This window comes from Atractosteus spatula, chromosome 9 (assembly GCF_055471065.1).
Source record: "Atractosteus spatula isolate fAtrSpa1 chromosome 9, fAtrSpa1.hap1, whole genome shotgun sequence".
NCBI classification, from domain to species: domain Eukaryota; kingdom Metazoa; phylum Chordata; class Actinopteri; order Semionotiformes; family Lepisosteidae; genus Atractosteus; species Atractosteus spatula.
In genome coordinates, this window is record NC_142714.1 from 11,604,776 (window position 1) to 11,624,563 (window position 19,788).

A 19,788-nucleotide genomic window follows, 5' to 3' on the forward strand; every position below is an offset into this window, starting at 1 on the left:
TATATATCCTTATTTCTGGATATGATCATACGTATAGTAAGTGTAATGTTCGTGTTACTCCAACCTTATAGTGGTTGGTAAAAGCCCCTAATTTGTTATAGAACCATCGCAAGGAAGCTAGAAATCCTTTTTTAAAGATTTTCGTATTTGAAAGGCTTTTGGCTATCTGTATATAACTGCGCATAAAACAAATTTCCGCAGTGTCCCATTACTTACTGTATCGCATTGTGCGGAATGTTGTTAGCTCTTCCTGACGTTAATAACTCACAAGCAATTATTTGAGCACGTTTGTGATGAACTTGTCCCTCCTGTATCTGCGCACTGTGCTGCCGCAGGGGAGGGTCATGCATATAACAGGCTTGTCTTTTTCTTTTTTTTTTTTTGTTATATACAGTGGTGTGAAAAAGTGTTTGCCCCCTTCCTGATTTCTTATTTTTTTGCAAGTTTGTCACACTGAAATGTTTCAGATCATCAAACAAATTGAAATATTAGACAAAGATAACACAAGTAAACACAAAATACAGTTTTTAAATGAAGGTTTTTATTATTAAGGAAAAAAAATAAAATCCAAACCTACATGGCCCTGTGTGAAAAAGTGATTGCCCCCTAAACCTAATAACTGGTTGGGCCACCCTTAGCAGCAACAACTGCAATCAAGCGTTTGCGATAACTGGCAATGAGTCTTTTACAGCGCTGTGGAGGAATTTTGGTCTACTCATCTTTGCAGAATTGTTGTAATTCAGCCACATTGGAGGGTTTTCGAGCCTTAACCGCTTTTTTAAGGTCATGCCACAACATCTCAATCGGATTCAGGTCAGGACTTTGACTAGGCCACTCCAAAGTCTTCATTTTGTTTTTCTTAAGCCATTCAGAGGGGGACTTGCTGGTGTGTTTTGGATCATTGTCCTGCTGCAGAACCCAAGTGCGCTTCAGCTTGAGGTCATGAACAGATGGCCGGACATTCTCCTTCAGGATTTTTTGGTAGACGGCAGAATTCATGGTTCCATTTACCACAGCAAGTCTTCCAGGTCCTGAAGCAGCAGAACAGCCCCAGACCATCACACTACCACCACCATATTTTACTGTTGGTATGATGTTCCTTTTCTGAAATGCTGTGTTACTTTTACGCCAGATGTAATGGGACACACACCTTCCAAAAAGTTCAACTTTTGTCTCGTCAGTCCACAGAGTATTTTCCCAAAAGTCTTGGGGATCATCAAGATGCTTTCTGGCAAAACTGAGAAGAGCCTTTATGTTCTTTTTGCTCAGCAGTGGTTTTTGTCTTGGAACTCTGCCATGCAGGCCATTTTTGCCCAGTCTCTTTCTTATGGTGGAGTCATGAACACTGACCTTAACTGAGGCAAGTGAAGCCTGCAGTTCTTTGGATGTTGTTGCGGGTTTTTTTCTGACCTCTTGGATGAGTCGTCGCTGCGCTCTTGGGGTAATTTTGGTCGGCCGGCCACTCCTGGGAAGGTTCACCACTGTTCCATGTTTTCGCCATTTGTGGATAATGGCTCTCACTGTGGTTCGCTGGAGTCCCAAAGCTTTATAAATGGCTTTATAACCTTTTCCAGACTGATAAATCTCAATTACTCTGTTTCTCATCTGTTCCTGAATTTCTTTGGATCGCAGCAAGATGTCTAGCTTTTGAGGATCTTTTGGTCTACTTCACTTTGTCAGGCAGGTCCTATTTAAGTGATTTCTTGATTGAGAACTGGTGTGGCAGTAATCAGGCCTGGGTGTGGCTAGAGAAATTGAGCTCAGCTTTCCAAAGATGTGATAAACCACAGTTGATTTATGTTTTAACAGGGGGGGCAATCACTTTTTCACACAGGGCCATGTAGGTTTGGATTTTTTTTCCCTTAATAATAAAAACCTTCATTTAAAAACTGCATTTTGTGTTTACTTGTGTTATCTTTGTCTAATATTTCAATTTGTTTGATGATCTGAAACATTTCAGTGTGACAAACATGCAAAAAAATAAGAAATCAGGAAGGGGGCAAACACGTTTTCACACCACTGTATTTATATAACTTTAATATATAACTTAGAGCTATTATAACGAAGACATTATATAAGCGAGGTCGGTTGTTGGATGTACAGCAATGCAGCGTTACAATTGATCGAAAAAGTTAATAGGCTGCAGTACTATTGTTACTTAATCACTGTATAGAAGAGCACGACCATATTTGCCTCTGAAAAAGTGCTGTAAGAAACTAAAAGCGCACCCTATTTTATACGCATGCATTTAAAGTGATATTTTTCTCTTAGGTTTCTGTTGTGAAAAAAAATACTATTCAGCAGCATTAACGGATTTGGCTCCCGAAGAAAAGTGCAATACAGCAGTCCTATAATACTGCAGTCGATCCATCCAGATTCAACAGCAGCTCATTTCTCCGTAGTATTATGTAAACTGTGGAAATATTCTGGATCAACAAAACGTGAATGTTTATTTCATTTCAGTAAAAAAATGCTGAGCTTTAAACGTGCTTTTAGTATTGTTGTAACGGGGTTTATCTGAAGGTGAGAATTGAAACGCTATTACTACAGTCTGTTGTGTTATCACTTCACACCGCTAGAGGACGATATCAAACTGCTAAAAATGATTTATGGGTGCACTACTTCTGTCTTACTCGCTTGAAAAATCGATTGTATCGTAAGGTAGTTCTAAATTATGTAACCTTCATATACCTGGAAGAAAATTCTATTTACGAAAGATACTATTCTGTGCAAGCTGAATTAAACGTTTTCCGAAAACGTTTTGGATTTTAGAATTGGTGGTAAAAAAATTCAGCTGTTCCTAAACCTCTCTGTTAAAAACATGTCCTAGTCAGGAAAAAAGATACGATGGAAAAGAACAAGACAAGCAGCTCGTGTAATTCAGAGATGTTTTATTTTTTTTCCATTCATTTTATTCAGAGATGTTTTAATAGAAGCGAGTGGAGACTCTTTACTTCATTATCAGAGACCAATAACCTCACTGGAATGTAATGGTTCGTGAAAACTAAGCTTTGTGTAACGCGCCTAGCATTCTTAGAACATTTGCACAGAAGACAAACCTATGACGATAATGGAATGGTTCAGGTGGAGTTCCTCTTCACCTCCTGGAAACCAGAGATGGCAGTCATCAGCTTCGTCGACAGCACTGCAAAAGGAGCCGTCTGAAGCTGAAGCCATCTCTGGCTGCCTGCAGTGATGACCGAGAATCAAGATCTCCTTCCGCATTTTTAAAACACTCAGCCTGACGCTGGATTGCACTTTTTTTTTCCAGCGAGGTTCATATATTTTTTCTTTTTACAGGGAGAGGCCACATTCAAATGGTGGTCACATATGGTAAAAAAGGCGCCGATTAATTACGCTTTCAGGACCGAACTAGCAATATCAGTGCTGTAGGAAATAACACAAAACATTAACATATTCAAGTTTTTAATATTTGGCCTACAACTCCTGAAAATGTGGTGCATCCATCAGTTCACTACAAAACTTTTTTTTATTGAAACAATACAATACGTAACAGTAATATTGTATGCTTGTAATGGTAACTGAGCGGCTGCTTTTTATCATCAGCTAAAAACTTACAGCAACAAGGTAGCAGGTGTGCCCAGACACTTCCAGGTGAGGTAAAGCATTCCGAACCGCTTAATTCAGCAAATCCTGTGAAAGGAGTAACCTTGGAATATGTCTCAAGGTTCCCATTTCAAAACCTAACGGCAATAAATAATCACTTTATTAAAATGAACATTGCAAATCTGTCTTTAATGTTCCACAAACATTTGTCTTCCTTGCAAAGGAACAAGTAAAGGTTTATTCCATGCTGAAAGGAGAATAAACAACGTTTCAGCTATGGAGACTTCCTTGAGTGCGGCACCAGAAGAAGGCTCCACAGCAGACACATTGTTTCTTTTCTTCTCTTTTCAGAATGGAGTAAACCTTTACTTGTTCCTTTGCAGCCTGCGCCTGCTGACGCAGCTCCCGACTTGATTTTTTTCCCCACTGGTGATGCGTTTTGGAGTTGCAGATGGTTAACTTTGCTTTTTTTCAGGGTGCAGGTGAGTGACGGCAGTCTTATCTATACCCGGGAGCAGGTAAAGGTTATTTCCATTCCAAGGAAAAAAGACACAAGGTTGTCTTGTTTTTTTTTTTGTTTTCAACATGGATAAACCTCTTCCTTTGCAGCCTACGTATTCTGACGCAGCTACCTACTTGAACTTACCTATACTTACCCAGAGAAGGGTCAGTCCCTCTGTAAAAATGCAAAGGAAAGTACTGTAAACTGAGTAGTACAGTATATTTAAGTTGGGGGAAAAGGCTAGTTAACACCTAACAACTCAAAAGAAAGTAATGATCAGGCATGATCTTGGCTAAAGTGTCCTCCTTTCTCTAAACTGTTCTTTTTTTTATTAAAGGAAGGATACTTCCAGTACTGGCAAAAAGCAGTTCATTTTCAGTTTCTTTCACCTTAATCACATGTTGTGTTCTTTCAGAAGAAAAAGGTCCCAATAGTACTGGGAGCAATTTAATCCCTATTTCCTTCTGGCTACCAGCAAAAACAGTCATTCTGGAGCTTTGTTCATGCAAAGCACAATACCAGGAAGGGAGTATACACACAGACATTACACCAGGGGCGTAGCCACTGACGGATCCTAGGCCTACCCAATCACTCCAAAGTAATTTAAGATTCCCCCCATGTTTGCGTTACATGATTTGCTTTTTAATGTTACGCGTTTGATTTTTTTCCCATCGTATGTGATTTGCTATTGGCTCGCTGTATCTTTTGTGGCCAATAAGACAATTATGTAAATATAGTGGGGCTATCGTTGTCGACAGCTCTTTGAGCTATCTAGCGCTAGGTTTTTGGTTTATTAGCCAACATGGCAAAACAAATTCATATATCTGCGTTTTTCAAAAAGCCCCCTGTAGATGACCAGACCAGTCCCGAAACATATAATACACATGAGATGCTACAGATATCTTGGGGTTTAAAGAGTACAGCCTGGCTTCCGAATACAAGTGTTTCTGGAACGGAAGGGGCAGTGCACGCGTTTGCTTGTAGCAGCTCGATACGTGCTCCACCTGTAGGAGTTCAGCACGAAGAGGTTCTAAAATTTCTCCTGTAAACAAATTACAAGTTTTGGAATGTCTACCCAATCAGTCCAAAGTAATTAAAGATTTTTTCCTCCTTGATTGCGTTACATGATTTGTTTTATGTTGCGTGTTTGATTTTTTTCAACGTATGTGATTTGCAATTGGCTCACTGTATTATTGACGGATAGCTGCGAGTGTGCATTTTACAGATAACTATTCAGATCGCCTCTAAATGCTTTTATTAGCAGATCATTCTTGAAATTAAAGGTACGATGAATTGGTTAGCACTATAATGCGACTATAAGAATTCAGTGTTAAGTCTTGTGGGAAGTCACGAATTTCCAAATTAGGTGTCTTTTGGCATAGAAAATAGAATAATAATTTCTTGGGTTTCATACAAGTTTAAAACCAAACCGGTATTATTTGTTAGTGCTACGTTTGCTGCTTTCGTTCCCGAGATACAGCGCCTTGGTTTTCCGGTGATCACGTGACCATCCACAGTGACTTTGACCTCCAGTGACCCCGTCTGCAGAGTTCAAGCGCTCTGTTAGTTTAGCTCGTACCCTTAACATTTTAAAGACAATCAATATCCATAAACAAATGAGCCTCCTTATATGTGAATAATACTAAGACATGACGCATGCCAACAAGTTAACCATCTATGACATAAACTTGTGGTTGTAATGTATGTAAAATCACAGTGATTGTAAGATCTATGGTTTTTATTTTCTAAGGCAAGTTTTCCTTTTCTTTCCCTACCGTAACATGCTGTTGCTAAACGCGTAACTGGGATACCATCGCGACAAGAGCGCCGCAGCATGTCATGATAGGGACCCCTTGTATATCGCATGTATGTCGCGGCAGTGTATATCACGACTGGCGCCTTGCTTCCATGCCACCCTGGCACCGCTGTCGCAACAAAGGTCACATATCAGGACATGATAAAACCAGATAGGACGTGCCGCGATATATGGACTTTGTGTTGCCACATGGGGTCAGCATATCCAGTCAGGGTTTGTCCTATCGCAACATATAGATTCATGTCATGTCACGACATGGGGGCGGGGCACTTTTTCCGGGATATGTCATATCGCGACATGCGGATTTCATGTCAGGACATGGGCGTGACGAGTTTCAGTCATATCGCGATATATGGACTCCATGTCACGACATGGGGGGTGGGCGTTTTGGCTTGGCATGTCATATCGCGATATAGGGCCTTTCATGTCGCGACATGGGGCGGGGCACTTTTTCTGGGATATGTCATATCGCGACATGCGGATTTCATGTCAGGACATGGGCGTGACGAGTTTTAGTCATATCGCGATATATGGACTCCATATCGCGACATGGGGGGGGGGGGGCGTCTTGGCTGGGCATGTCATATCGGGATATAAGGCCTTTCATGTCGCGACAGTGGCGCCATGACAGTGATGCGCCAGTCGCAATGGGTATCGCGATGTGATCGTGGTGCGCGCACTCCTATCCTGACATGCTATCGGAGTCGTGAACGCGCTGTGGATGTGTTACTGTATATCCAACGTGCTCATACAGCACACACGTTACACAGAACTTCCACTGTGGCGCTTTACCCAATCAGAGTGTCGATTCTCACTCTTCACCCAATCGCGGCCCGAGCTGTTCGGAGGTTTAGCCAGTCACGGGTCTGAGAGCTGTTCAAGCTAGCAGCGCCAAGTGGATCGGCTTGTTTACTGTCAATGAGAATCTATTTTTAAAATGCTTTATTAATGCTTTAAATGCTTATTTTTACTTATTTAGATTTTTTTTGTCACGAACTATTCGAAACAAATACATTTTTTATTTGCAATATAACTATCTCCGCTGCTTTCTGTAATGAATACATGGTATTTGAACAATTTTAATCGTATATTTAAGGTAGGGGAAACAACTGCTTTGTACTTCAAAAATGAATAGAAATGTAAAGTGTATGATCATTATATTATTATGCTCGTGCTTTCCATTTTGTTTTTTATTGTTAAATTATATCGATCTTGAAACTAATACGTAAAAATGTGAATATGGGCTCTCGTGTTGTACCAGCGGTAATTTGGAAACTGGTGTCTCTTCACCAATGAAAGGAGTACACAAGCAATACATTTTCGAGAACATGGTTAAAAACGAAAAGAAAACACCTAACCCAATCAACTAACATAGTAACTCGTCCCTAAATGTAAGGCTGTTTATTCGTGGAAAGGATGCAAAGTCTGGGGTCAACTGATCAAAAGATCACAACCGAAAGATCTGGTGGTCGTGACTTTGCGTCGGAGTGACGTCACAGGTAGGAAAAGAAGGCGCTATATTGAAATATATTGAAACATCCACCCCACCCGACCAGACAGACTCGGAAAACAAATTGCCCCCATTGTTTTCATCACAATCAGGAGTTCAAGTACCGAGTTTGCTGGTACCTGTTAACTTCCTTGTAGATAGTCAAGTGATTACGCGAATAAACAGGCGCTATATCTCGGAAACAAAAGCAGCACAAACGCCACTTACAGCGACACAAACCGGCACAAACGTAGCACTAACGATTGCGATGAGTTTCGTCGTTTGTGCTGTTCGACGGGCGGGTGGCCAACTTCATGGAGCAGGACAAGCAAACATGTCCGGGTCATTACATTGCAGACTGCAGAAGACTCGACTTCACCTGAGGATCTAACACAGGCGCCCATACCTGTGTGTTCAGAGGGCAGGTGTGCCCTCACGCTGTATTCTACACCAAGGACTGGCCGGAAACACAAAGATAAAAGGACTTTGAACTCATCGCTTCATGTTCGCGCATAAGACCCCTGTAAATACAAACACACGGATAATGACAGTTTATTAAAGAATTCAGATATATGTTCACTTCTGTTATGTGAAAATAAAAAAAAAGTTTTCAATATTGCCGCGGTCCGCAGGTGTGAGACTGGATTTTCCAGTGTTGCTTCTCGGATGTGTTATTTACTACCCGCGACAACCTTGTACGTAGTGCTCCTTACAAAACATCCTGGTTCTTTTTCACGTTAACGAATGTGCTTTGCATAAAAAGTGCAACAGTGGTCTTGTTCTTTAAGTTGCAGATTCAAGCCTTTTTGAACACAAGGCTCGAATCTTTACACGTCCCCTGGTGCGCGTGTTTATTTAAGGAGACAGTGAGAAACTGATCACTTCAGATTTTTTTAAGAAGCACACCGCTACAAAGTATTAAGACGTGCTCGTTAAAGCCTCTTGGTAAGAACATGCAATTGTTTACTAGTGTTCACTTTTTGAGACTACACCCGCAACTCTTCTGATTAGAGTATGTGATATTCATGACAAATGTAATTTTTTCTGCTCACACAAACGCACAAAAGACACTGATATTAAATGCAAAATTCACCGCTGCCCCCCCAGGCAAACAGAGGAACAATTGCAGAACTGTTACTCTCCCACCGGTAACAGACGCTTGAACCCGGCAGACGGGGTCACTAGAGGTCAAAGTCACCCTGCATAGTCACGTGATCACCGGAAAAACAAGGCGCTATATCTCGGGAACGAAAGCAGCACAAACGCTACTTTCAACTGCACAAACTGACACAAACACTGCCGAAACGTTGTGTTTTTTTCTTCTCTTTTCAGCATGGAATAAATCTATTACTTGTTCCTTTGCAACTAACGAATAAGGTGGGTTTCATCGTTTGTGCATTCTGTAGGGGGGCCAACTTCACGGAGCTCTAGGTAAACCCTGCATGGTATTTTAAATACAGTATTTCGGACGGATTTTGAATCTTGCGTTTTGCGTTGTGTTCATTGTGTTTTGCAATAAAACATTAACTTCAGAGTAACTCGTGAAACTACTGAACAATCTAAAAGCAGGCATTCGAAATACTTAGAACTGTTACAAGCAACAAGTGAAAATGAGCTCTTGCAGCTTTTCTTTAGCTTAAGACAAAGTCCTCATATGAGAGACCTTTGCAAACTAGCTGTCATTTGAACGGGAATTTGCCGACTCTCTAGACAGTGACGAGATTATCGCCATATTCAATTCCAAGCCCCTTCAAGAACGTGTCTGAAAATCATTGCAGCAGGATGCATCATAGAAGTTTCTTTATCTACAATTTTAACTTTCAAATCAAAGCAGAAGACAAAATGCTAAGAGAACTGAATAGCACTTGCAAATTGTGCCAACAGGGGACTTAATAATTATGGGATAACACACTTCAAATCTATATGAACTTAAACCGATTCCAACTTTAATTTTTATTGTACTTCCAGACTCTGCATAATCGAGGTCCGGGATTGAAAATCCCGGTTTTGGAGAGTTCAGATCCTGAAGACTTCTAGGTCACTCTGAGCCACCTGTTTCTTAAAGATTGATCAATTAAGCAAGGTATGTGTTCATTTAAAAGCCTTGGTCCTGAACAGCTGCAGGGTATTCTGATTAGCTAAATAATTTAGATCACTCAAAACAGTCATCTGATTCAGTGACTACAGTTTTTTTCCAGGACGTTAGACATTGATGATTTAATATGCTCCTTATAAGCCTACAGGGCAAGGGCTCTACAAGAGCACGACTGGAGACCTCTGGGCAAATTACTTTAGGGATTAAATAAATTAGCAGATTAAATCTCCACCCATCTACTCATTACAAATTAAAACCAAAGTGGTCAGCAACTGATTCGATGGAACAGAAAGAAGCCTCTGGTGAACTGGTGCCATCTGGAAGTGGGATTTAGAATCTGTGGCTATTTCTTATTCTGCTGTACCCACTTTTTCCATCCTCACTTTGGAGTCAATTTCCTGGACTTCTGTAGATTTCCCCCATCTCTCATTCATTTATAGTTTTGACACTCCACTTTAAGCTTTCTGGTAAACACACAAAAAGTAGAAAACAGTCTTAACACCTGAAGTAAAAACACTGATTCTTTTAGGATGAAAATATAAAATCCACATGTTCTCTTCATTTATTCTATTTCGATGTACACAACTTTAGAATTGGATAAAAGCACACAAAAGGCTGATGTATGAAGATTTTTGTCACAGACATCATTGTGGAAACAAATCTTGAGAATTACAAATTGATAAAAATATTAGAATTTAAATGTTTTAACATTTCTAATGCAGATAGATACAGGGACTGTCAAAAAGAAAAGTCTGCCACTTATCAAATTTTTGCAGATGCTATTAACGTTTTATTCTGTACATAGGACCATTTTGTACAAAATATGAAACCTAATGTTTAATAGATATATAACACTACATAAAACAAAGTACATTGTATGTACAATATTAAATGAAGCCATTTAGTACAGATCGCATACTAAAGGACACTTGCCGTTATTGTATTTCGGAAAGCACAAACAAACTTGCAGATGCTGAAGTAAAGCCACTGATGAAAGAAAAACAGTCACCAAAACCATCTTTTTCTGCTTTTTTGTACGAATTCAGTAATTCATTGGTACCATTACAGCAATACAAAAAAAGCTCAAAGGTTGTTTCATTAGAAAATGCGGCACCATCCTGTAAAACAATTCAAACTATTAATATAACAGCAATATATCTTTGTTAAGAGGGAAAAATAGTTTGGTGATTGTTGTTCTTCAAAAAGAGGAGAAAAATGCTGAACATGGTAGTATATTTTACATTTTGCACATTCAACCAAACATTAAACAGACACAGTTGAGTGGGCAAAGAAATTATAACTTTCCATAAACATTGTACACCCAGACCAGAGGACTATTTGGTGAACTACCAGTTAACAAACATGGAAGTTCAAACAATGGTATGAAGACTGACAAAAAAAACAAAAACAGAAAACTAAGCACTCTTCTCTCCTTGACAGGGAGGCATGTTGGGACAGCCTCTGTCAAGTAAAAAGGGGGATAAATACACAGAAACATGGAGAAAAGCAAGACTGCTTCATTTGGGATAGTACAACACAGCGCATTTTTTCAAGTTTAACAGGAAGTGCTTTTTAGGTAGTTCAACAAGCTGTTTTGCAGCATTCTCAAGTTTTCAATTCAGCTGCAATTCAACAGGAGCAGAATTTCATATGGTAACTTTGCTAACCACCATATCTGTTGGAACAAATGCATATATCCATACGGGTTTTTCTTCTGCCAAAGGAGATTGACTAAATATGAAGGGTAAAGTAGTTGGTACACCAAACTATTGGCTCTTCTCTTATTGAGGCCAGTATTTACCAATCTTTTTTATATAATAAAGGCACTCATGGAAAGACCTTTATATAATCGAGAAAGACTGTTCTATAACATTAATAAAGATAACAGTACTTTCCAAGTTCTAAGGTTAAGCACCTGTGAGAATAATCACTGCCTAAACATGGGAACACGTAAATTACATAGCCACTGGGATGAGATGTGCGTTTGCCTCTAACTCCAAATTACCCTGAATGCCTGTAGAATAACATCACTTATAGGATAAAACCTTCCCTGCTTTAGGGGTAACCTAAATTATATTTTTTTAGGTAAATAACAAAGGCAAACAATAATGTTAAATATACTGAATAGGAACAAGGGATACTGCTGATGAACAGAAAATTACTACCCCTTTTTAGCATCATATTAAATGAGACTGACAATGTGCACAACCAAATCATAGCTGCTTAAAAGGTATGCAACTGTCACTGGAATGTACTGCATAACCGCAATAGCAAGATGCACTGAGTGCAAAGCATGCATATTAATGGATATAGATGACATGTTCAGCATTTCTGCATCCTATTCAATTTGGATTCTACTGCTATGACTTAATTCCCAGAGGGTTAGCCATTTTACCTGAAGGTAAAGAGTTAGCCACTGAAACAGGCTTCTTTCAAACATCTACTAACAGAATGAAGTCTTATTAGTGGTGGTAAAGTAAATGGAAACAATACTCAATAGAGAAATCTTTAAAAAAATGGTCTCTAATATTTTACACTTTGTACAAAAAAAACATTTGAACAGATCAGCATTGTAGCCTGGGATATTGTGCAATTTGACAGCCCAATCTGATGCTCTTAATGAAATTTACCATTGTTTGAACTACCAAATTCAAAATGCATTCTGAGTAAGCTTATTGCCTAAAGAACTGTACTAATTTTATTTAAAAAAAAGTAGAAGTAATTGGTATGGCACAAAACTTGTAAAGAGCTTCTACTGTAGAACGGAGTCCAGAAAAAATGTCTTTCCTTCCTTTTAATGACTCCACTCCAAGGGAACAGCTCCATCAAATATGCCGTTCATCTGCACATTTTTAGACCGATTAGAAAATCTGTGGCCAAAACTGACACCTCTTCAGAAGTCCCCCTCCCCACTGTTAAAAAGATTAGAAGATTAAATATTAACATGTAGTCAATAAAACGAATAAAAATGTCTTGGCACTGGCAGCTGTCCCTGGGCTTGAAAGAAAAAACTGGTATCCAACCTGTTGCCTTTCCTGGTTTGTTCCCTTTAGAAAGAAAAAAAAGCAGCACCACCCCACTCAGTTTTTGCTTTCTCCTTAAGTTTCTCCCCAGCTACACCGTACATTGCATTCACTCTCCACATGCAACTGACCAAGTATCTTGGGAGCTTATGTTCCGAGTTTTTTTTTTTGAATGAAATGACAAAAATCCAATACAGGCACATAACATTCAGGAGGAAAAAAGAAAAACAAAAAAGAACACCTGAGAAAGCGGAAACCAATAATGATCAGAGCGCGGGAACTGTATAACACGGGCACGTCTCGTTGTTTCTGTGCCAGTATTTTAGCTGTGCTGAGGATTTCAGGGCGGGAAAACCACCCGCCTGTCTAGTGCCCATCATGAGTCGTCAACATTTCTTCAGCGCGGCGATGGGATTCCAAGGCTTTCACGGTGTAAATATCCTGAGGCAGCTCAGACTTGCGTCGCACCAGAGGCCGGTCCTTTCGCTGATCTCTCTGCAACTGTAGAGATGGTGCAAATCAGGCCAGACACACAAGACTTTCACAAAACCGGCTGCATGCCACTAGATCCGACTACAGCTCCTGTAGTACGGTATGTTATAAGCTTGCATGGTGGCAGAGGATGGCGTTTCATTTTGAGATCAGTAAGTTTTTCTTCCAGCAAAATTCTCAGTAATACAAACCGAAACCTGAACTGAGTTATGGATCATTTGAACTGTTTTACCATTTTCAGCTCTTAAAAATGTTGTAGATTGATTTTTAACTATAGCATTTCATTAGTAACAAAATGCCAAAGTTGCAAATTTCCCCCATTTCAAGCAACTTGATAGCTCCAATTAAGGGAATTAAGGGTTCAATCAAGCAATTAAGCTCAGCTAGAATGAAAACCAGCAGGTGCTGGGAACCCCTGATATGAAGATATGACTACTGTGGATCTAAATCTCACTCCAAATGTTATTCACTCTAAACAATGTCCTGCACTAGAATATGTTCTAAACAATTACGTTTTACAATTTAAATTGCCAAGCAGTGTAAAAAATTGACAAGACGGTGAGATGTTCCTGCTCCCCAGCTCCAGATGTGACGAATGAGTCAATAATTGTAACAGTGTGGTTAGTTTGGTCAGCATTTTACACTTTTTAGTCAAGAAAGGAAGTGTATATACAGGTTATTGTTATAATTGCAAACAAACAGGAACAAGGGGGGGGGGTTATACATTAAAAAAATGCCAGTTAAAGGCACGTATCCAGCTCAAGCAGTCTTTAATACAAAGTTCAGGCTTCCGATTAAATTGCTTGTGGGGAACAATCTTCTAGAGACCAAAAAAACCCCAACTAAAACTTAAAACCTTAAGGCAAGACTATCCCCCCCAACTCTGGTCCAGAGAACTTGCATACCTGCTTTATTCCAGTCAAGCTCATTATGTAATTAGATCCTTAAGTGGAATAAACTTCTTAATTGGAACCTTTGTAATTTTATTCCGTTTTAAAACTTTGTAATTATGTCATTTAGTAAACAACATAGAAAAGGAACAACCAGTGTGAAGAAGGCCCCACAGCTGAAACGTTTCTTTTCAACATGGAATAAACTTTTACTTGTTCCTAAGGATTTATTATGCAACAGAGCTTTGAGCTCTTATGTTCAAGTGCCTACAATAACCATAACATTATATCATTAGAATTTATTATATGGAACTGACTCACTGACCAATGCTTGTGTACTATTGTGTATTGTGTGGAACTAAATATTTTTGCCAGTCAGAAAATTTAAACAGAACAGAACTGAGAAGAATTACAGCTTTTGATAGTGACTTTATAATTGTTTTGTGCAATGGTTAAATTCCAGGATAGTATTTGTAGACTTTTAAAAATAGTCTTGCTTCCACCTTTTACAACTGTTATGGCCTACAACAGCTTCAGAATACATCCATTAACTCTTCCATTCTCATAAGCTATATTCAAGGAGCAATATAGTACTGTACAACAAACATTTGTAGTAAATATGCCATTCAACAAGAATGGTATTATCACTTTGGTTACAGCACTGTTTATTAAAAGCAAAAGGAAAGATGGCCACTCACCCATGGAAGTTTTATGAAAGTATATGAAAATGTAGTAAATGAAAATAAGCAACATGCTAAGGTTAAGAGGGATATTCTACCCTCAAATCCATGCAGACATTTGCATCCTACATAATGTTATTGATTCCAGTGCTCAGTCCATATCCTATCTTTGAAAGGCTTAGTGGTTGTGACTGCTATGATTAGAGGAGATTCATAAATTCATTTTTTACCTGAGTAGCTTCTTCCTCTACAGTCTTTTTTAACATCTGAACATCTTCTATCAAGGGACCATCTGTCTCCATTTCTACTGGACTATTGAGGCCAGAGGAATCAACATACACATGGTACTAATATAAAAAAGCAAAAAAAATAAATCAAAATCAGTTGCAAGCAGAGAAAGACAGAAGAGGAAATGGGAGAAAGAGGTTAACAGGAGGGAAAGAAGTAGAAAAATGGAACGAAGGAACCATTTCCCTAGAACACAAAATAATAAAGAATGATGTATAGACGGAAATAGAAAACAAAATGTAATTATGACCATTTGTCAAATGTGGGGAATGTCTAAGATGAATCTTTAGTAAATTCAATTATAAACAAGCTATAACTGTAAAGAAATTACCTTGATGTTTTGAAGTGTCAGTTTGCTCAAAACCTTTTAAGAACTGTGCTTTATAGGAATTAACAACCGTCAAATGATTAAACTGTCTGAAGTAAAGAATTACCCTAGTGATACAAGAGGTATTTATTTGGAGAAATCAATGCAGAACAGAAGCTTTACAGTCAACTATAAAATCTGACCAATAAATCTCTAATGCAACTGCAAGGGTAAGTGAGTAAAACTTAAGATCTCCAAATTAAAAAGTACATACAGATCAATGCACACCGACTGCTTCTCTCAGGATAATGCTTTTTATACTCTTAATATGCAATTTATGGAGTTGGTAGCTGGATGCAGTTTTGTGACGCACTTTCATGTTAGAGGAATAACTAGAACTCATTTAAAGGGCTTTAAAAAAAAAATCAAGCCCAGGATCAACCAAATTTCAAACCCAGGATGGGGATGGTAAAAAAAGTTATCTTAAACCCATCACAATAGTTATAAGAAGCCAAACATGGATCTACATTTTAATTTTAAAACTGGGTAGGTCATTCAGTAAAGGTCACTCATACTGCAGGACCCAAATAATAGGTGGTTCATTTTCAAGGTTTAGCTAGTGATCACAGCTCCTTAGAGATGGTAAGAAAACGTAACCAGGATGGGGTTTAGGGACAGCTGAGGGCCCATATAACAACTCATCAGGAAACGGTGATACTGGGACTGATCAGTCTGACATTGACTTCCCTACTGCTTGAGTTCTGGGCATGGAATAAGGCAAGGTGCTGACATTCTGTAGCCTCAGCCTCTGCATGGTTGGTGCAGGGATTAAAATGGTACTTTTACCATTCTTGACTGAACAAGGACCCATGAGCTACCTGTACACTGTAGAAGCAAAAGATACAGTTTGAGGGCCTGAATGACCTCCTGGTTTTGACATGAGCAGGAGTCTCATGGATGGCACATGTTAATGCTTCCAGAAGGACCTCCCTATGCTGTTCTTCAACATGATGTAAAAGATACGATCTTTAGATATGGCATGCAAGTAAATACACCCTTTACAATTAGATCATCCTGTGACATGATGTGAATTCAGCAAAGGAAAGAGTACAAACTAGTTAAATCTACACCTAAAATCAATGAGTTCATTTTTCTAAAATCCAAAATTCTCTCAGATTAAATGTTTTTCTAATGTTTTCAGTCTCAAAAGAAAAACTACAGCTTCAGCAAAAACAAGCTACAATCTTAATTTTTATGCTGCAAAAGCTATGATACTACTACTAATTTAATGGCCTGAAAAGCTTAAACTCAAATTCACAAAAATCTTCAGTCTGACATTCAGAATATTTATGTCATAGAAATGAGGGAACCATTTTAATTGAGAGCTTTGAGGTTTTAAGTACACAGCTTAGCTTACTGATATAATATATTGCAATCAGTGTGGCTAGGAGCTGTACTACAAGAATGCAATGATTATACAAAGAGGTCTTTAGTCATTGTTAAGGGCATCCTAAAGCTCTACTTAACAGAACTTCATACTGCAACAATGCATTACTTCAGAGGAGGAGTTAAAATAATAGCACTTGTGACTTTTCAGATCGCAACATACTCCAAGTGCAAATATTAATGTAACTGCAAGATTCATTAACTGTCTGCACCTGTGCAACACAACTAATAGGTACGGTCATGTAGTGGCAAGTTAAAACCCGAGATCACAAAAGCACAATTTAATAGTCAAAATATCAGCCTCAGACTTTAATAAAGGTTTCATTCTCCATCATCCCTGAAGGATTTTGTACTCTATAGAAAACCCTAGTTATTCCGACATAAGCAAATAGATCATTTAAGACCGTTTAATTTGGACAACACTGTAGAATAGCGTATACATTTATGGAGAATCAAATGAAATGCATCAGTTCACTGCGATTAATTCAGAGTTCATGTCAGGAAAATGACCATTTTCTTTGTAGCAGATACCTACATCAGTGTTAATCCATCATACTGATTAGCATTTATCATCAACAGTGCTGATAAATGGGGAGCAGGGAGTCTGCTGTGATTGCAGCATGTGTGGCCACGATCAGAAGCAGTACAAGCCATTCATGTGTAAAATGCCCGCATTGCATTGCAAGGGATCCTGCCCCACTCCTGGACAAGCACGCGCCCCTTTACTCGTTTGTGAGTCCTAGCCACATGTTATCCCAGCTCATCCCAAAAACGTTCAATGAGGATTATGCTTGGTGAGCAGGACATCCATGGCAGAACGGTCACTTCCCAGCTCTCAAGAAAAGCCAGTGTTACACAAGCAGCACGAGGGTGTACGCCACCGTTCTACAGCGACTAGATACTCCTTATTCTTGCACCTCCCCGATGACTGGTCTGTTGTAAACAATCAGGCTAGCAGTGTATTGCTCTGCACAACATCACTGCACTGTCTAATATCCATCTGAGACCCCTGATTTATTGCTAAGGAGGATTAAAGCACAACGCAACAGTTCACTGGTAGAGTTCAGCCTCCAAAATACATCTGGCACAAAAAGGCTGGTCCCTTAATATCACAATAAACAAATTATTCCTTTCCGTGTTCTCTTTTGGCAACAGGTTAAATGACCTGGTTTTATGCAATTTGTAGTCAAGTAAAATCAGTTAAGAATGGTCCAATAATTAAAACGATGCCAAAAAAAATCAATACCCCAAAATATGAATACCTTATTTTTCTAAAGCATACATAAGTGAAAGGTTCCTATTGATGTTCAGAATATATATATATACACACACTGTTTTTTTGTATAGATCACAGACCAGATATTCACATGCTTCAACACATGGTCGCTGTGCCAATTTTAAAATGTTCTTTTCAGCAACAGTTAAAAATACTCTGTGAAAAACATCTTACGTAACAAAAAAAAGGACAGTTTCCATTTGTGCTCTGCTTTTGTGAAAAAAGAAAACCCAGTACATTTAGTTTTGGAGCAAAAAATTGTGGCAGCTTTGAGTGCGTTAAGTATGTTAGTAATGTTAAAGAAAAAATATCTGTAGCACTGTTTATGTGCTCACTGACCTGTGGGTTTGATTTGGCAAGAATTTCAATCTTAATCCAGGCCTCCTCCCTCTCTTTTGACTTTACCTTCTCTCTGTAAATAACAATAAAATTTAAATCTTTCCTGTATTTTTTAAAAGACAATTTGAAAGCAAAAATCCTTTCATTTATTCTATGGTCATGTACTTATATTTGTGTGGTCATCCAATTTAGGTCTAGAAGAGCTCATTACATTTTCCACAGCAAATAAAGACAAATACTTGGGTTTACAGACAACACTAATTCTTAAAAGTTTATGGTTATTTTAAATAAGAGTGAAATTAATCTGTTTCTTTTAAGACCGTTAAATTGTGTATGTATAATTAGTGAAGCAGAAAACTTTAGAATGATCCCACAAAATACAGCGACCTCTATCCAAGTTAAAACTGTTACAAAAGTCAGATAACAGACAAGAACTATATACTAATGCTTGAGGGGGAAAAAAGATGTCTGGATCTGCACACACATCTTTGTTTATATAAAACATCAGTGTACACTTACTTATTCTTTTCTGCTCTGAACTGTTGAGTGCAATCATCAAACAGCTTCTGATTCATTTCCATGAAGAGCTTCAGAGCATTGTAGATCAAACCATGGATGGTTCTGTAAATTAAATATTAGAATTATAATACAAGCTAGTCATAAGTAAAACTAGGCAAAAATTCAAGAAAAATAAATGCAAATGCTGTAAACAAAGTGGGCAAATACATATTCACTCAGTAAAGCAGAGAAAGCATGAATTTTAAAAGTAGTCAGCATTTTGAATGTGGTCTTACTTGTTCCAGTGAGTCTTTGAATTGCGATACAGAGATGGGAACATGATGGGCAAAATCTTCGCTGCATTGTCACTGATTAGGCTCATTATATACTCATTATTCCAATAATACAATGCTCTTTCTGCAACCTAAAAAAAACACATCTTAGCAAGTCTAGGACAAAAAAAGCAAAGTCACATAACACTGAAAATAAATAACATTTGAGACTACATTAGTAAGCTTTTCAAGTACATTCATTAGCCAACTCAAAATTTGAACCAAGGTAAAAATAAATGGAACAGCTTTAGGAGATAAATTAAAATAGCATAATAGGCACAATTGCCAGCCCTTATCCACTGCATACTCTCCCCTAGCTGGTGAATGTGTTGTTTAAAATTGCATCTAAACCATGAGACTGTTAACTGTTTACTGACAAATATGCAGCAGACGAAAAGTGATACAATTACTGACCTGAAAATGCGGACTGGAAACACACTTTGCCAGCTGTCTAAATAGAGGCTCCATGACCTTCACAAACTCTGATGGTTCAATTACATCCAATATTTCCTCTAGTTCATTAAGAAACATAACTTCCTTTGGACTGTGGGTCTTTGGCCAGTATTTGAGAAGTGCCATAACAACCTTGCGAAATGAAAAGGAAAGAAGTTTCTCTTTAATGTGAAAATAGAAATTTGGCAGGAAAATGTCAGCATGTCGTCACCAAAGCATTAACTTAGCCAATGTAATATTTATACACTTGATATTAAAATCTTTGCCAGACACGTTATACTGTGGTAACATTTAT

The 19,788-nt window shown here is 38.4% G+C and overlaps 1 protein-coding gene across 5 annotated transcripts in view; it reads right to left on the bottom strand.

The window, feature by feature from the left end:
- Positions 1–10,011: 10,011 nt before the first annotated feature.
- ppp2r5ca (protein phosphatase 2, regulatory subunit B', gamma a) overlaps positions 10,012–19,788 on the bottom strand; it is a 44,087-nt gene continuing 34,310 nt past the window's right edge. For 3 of the 5 annotated variants that reach the window (XM_088924684.1, XM_088924686.1, XM_088924688.1), the window contains 6 exons: positions 19,455–19,625; positions 19,005–19,132; positions 18,730–18,831; positions 18,211–18,283; positions 14,785–14,901; positions 10,012–12,993 (listed from right to left, as the gene is read on the bottom strand). In XM_088924684.1, coding sequence (XP_088780810.1) covers positions 12,859–12,993; positions 14,785–14,901; positions 18,211–18,283; positions 18,730–18,831; positions 19,005–19,132; positions 19,455–19,625 — 726 coding nt within the window. In that variant the 3' untranslated portion in view covers positions 10,012–12,858. The remainder of the gene's footprint in view (positions 12,994–14,784; positions 14,902–18,210; positions 18,284–18,729; positions 18,832–19,004; positions 19,133–19,454; positions 19,626–19,788) is intronic. The other 2 variants (XM_088924685.1, XM_088924689.1) reach the window with 1 other exon arrangement.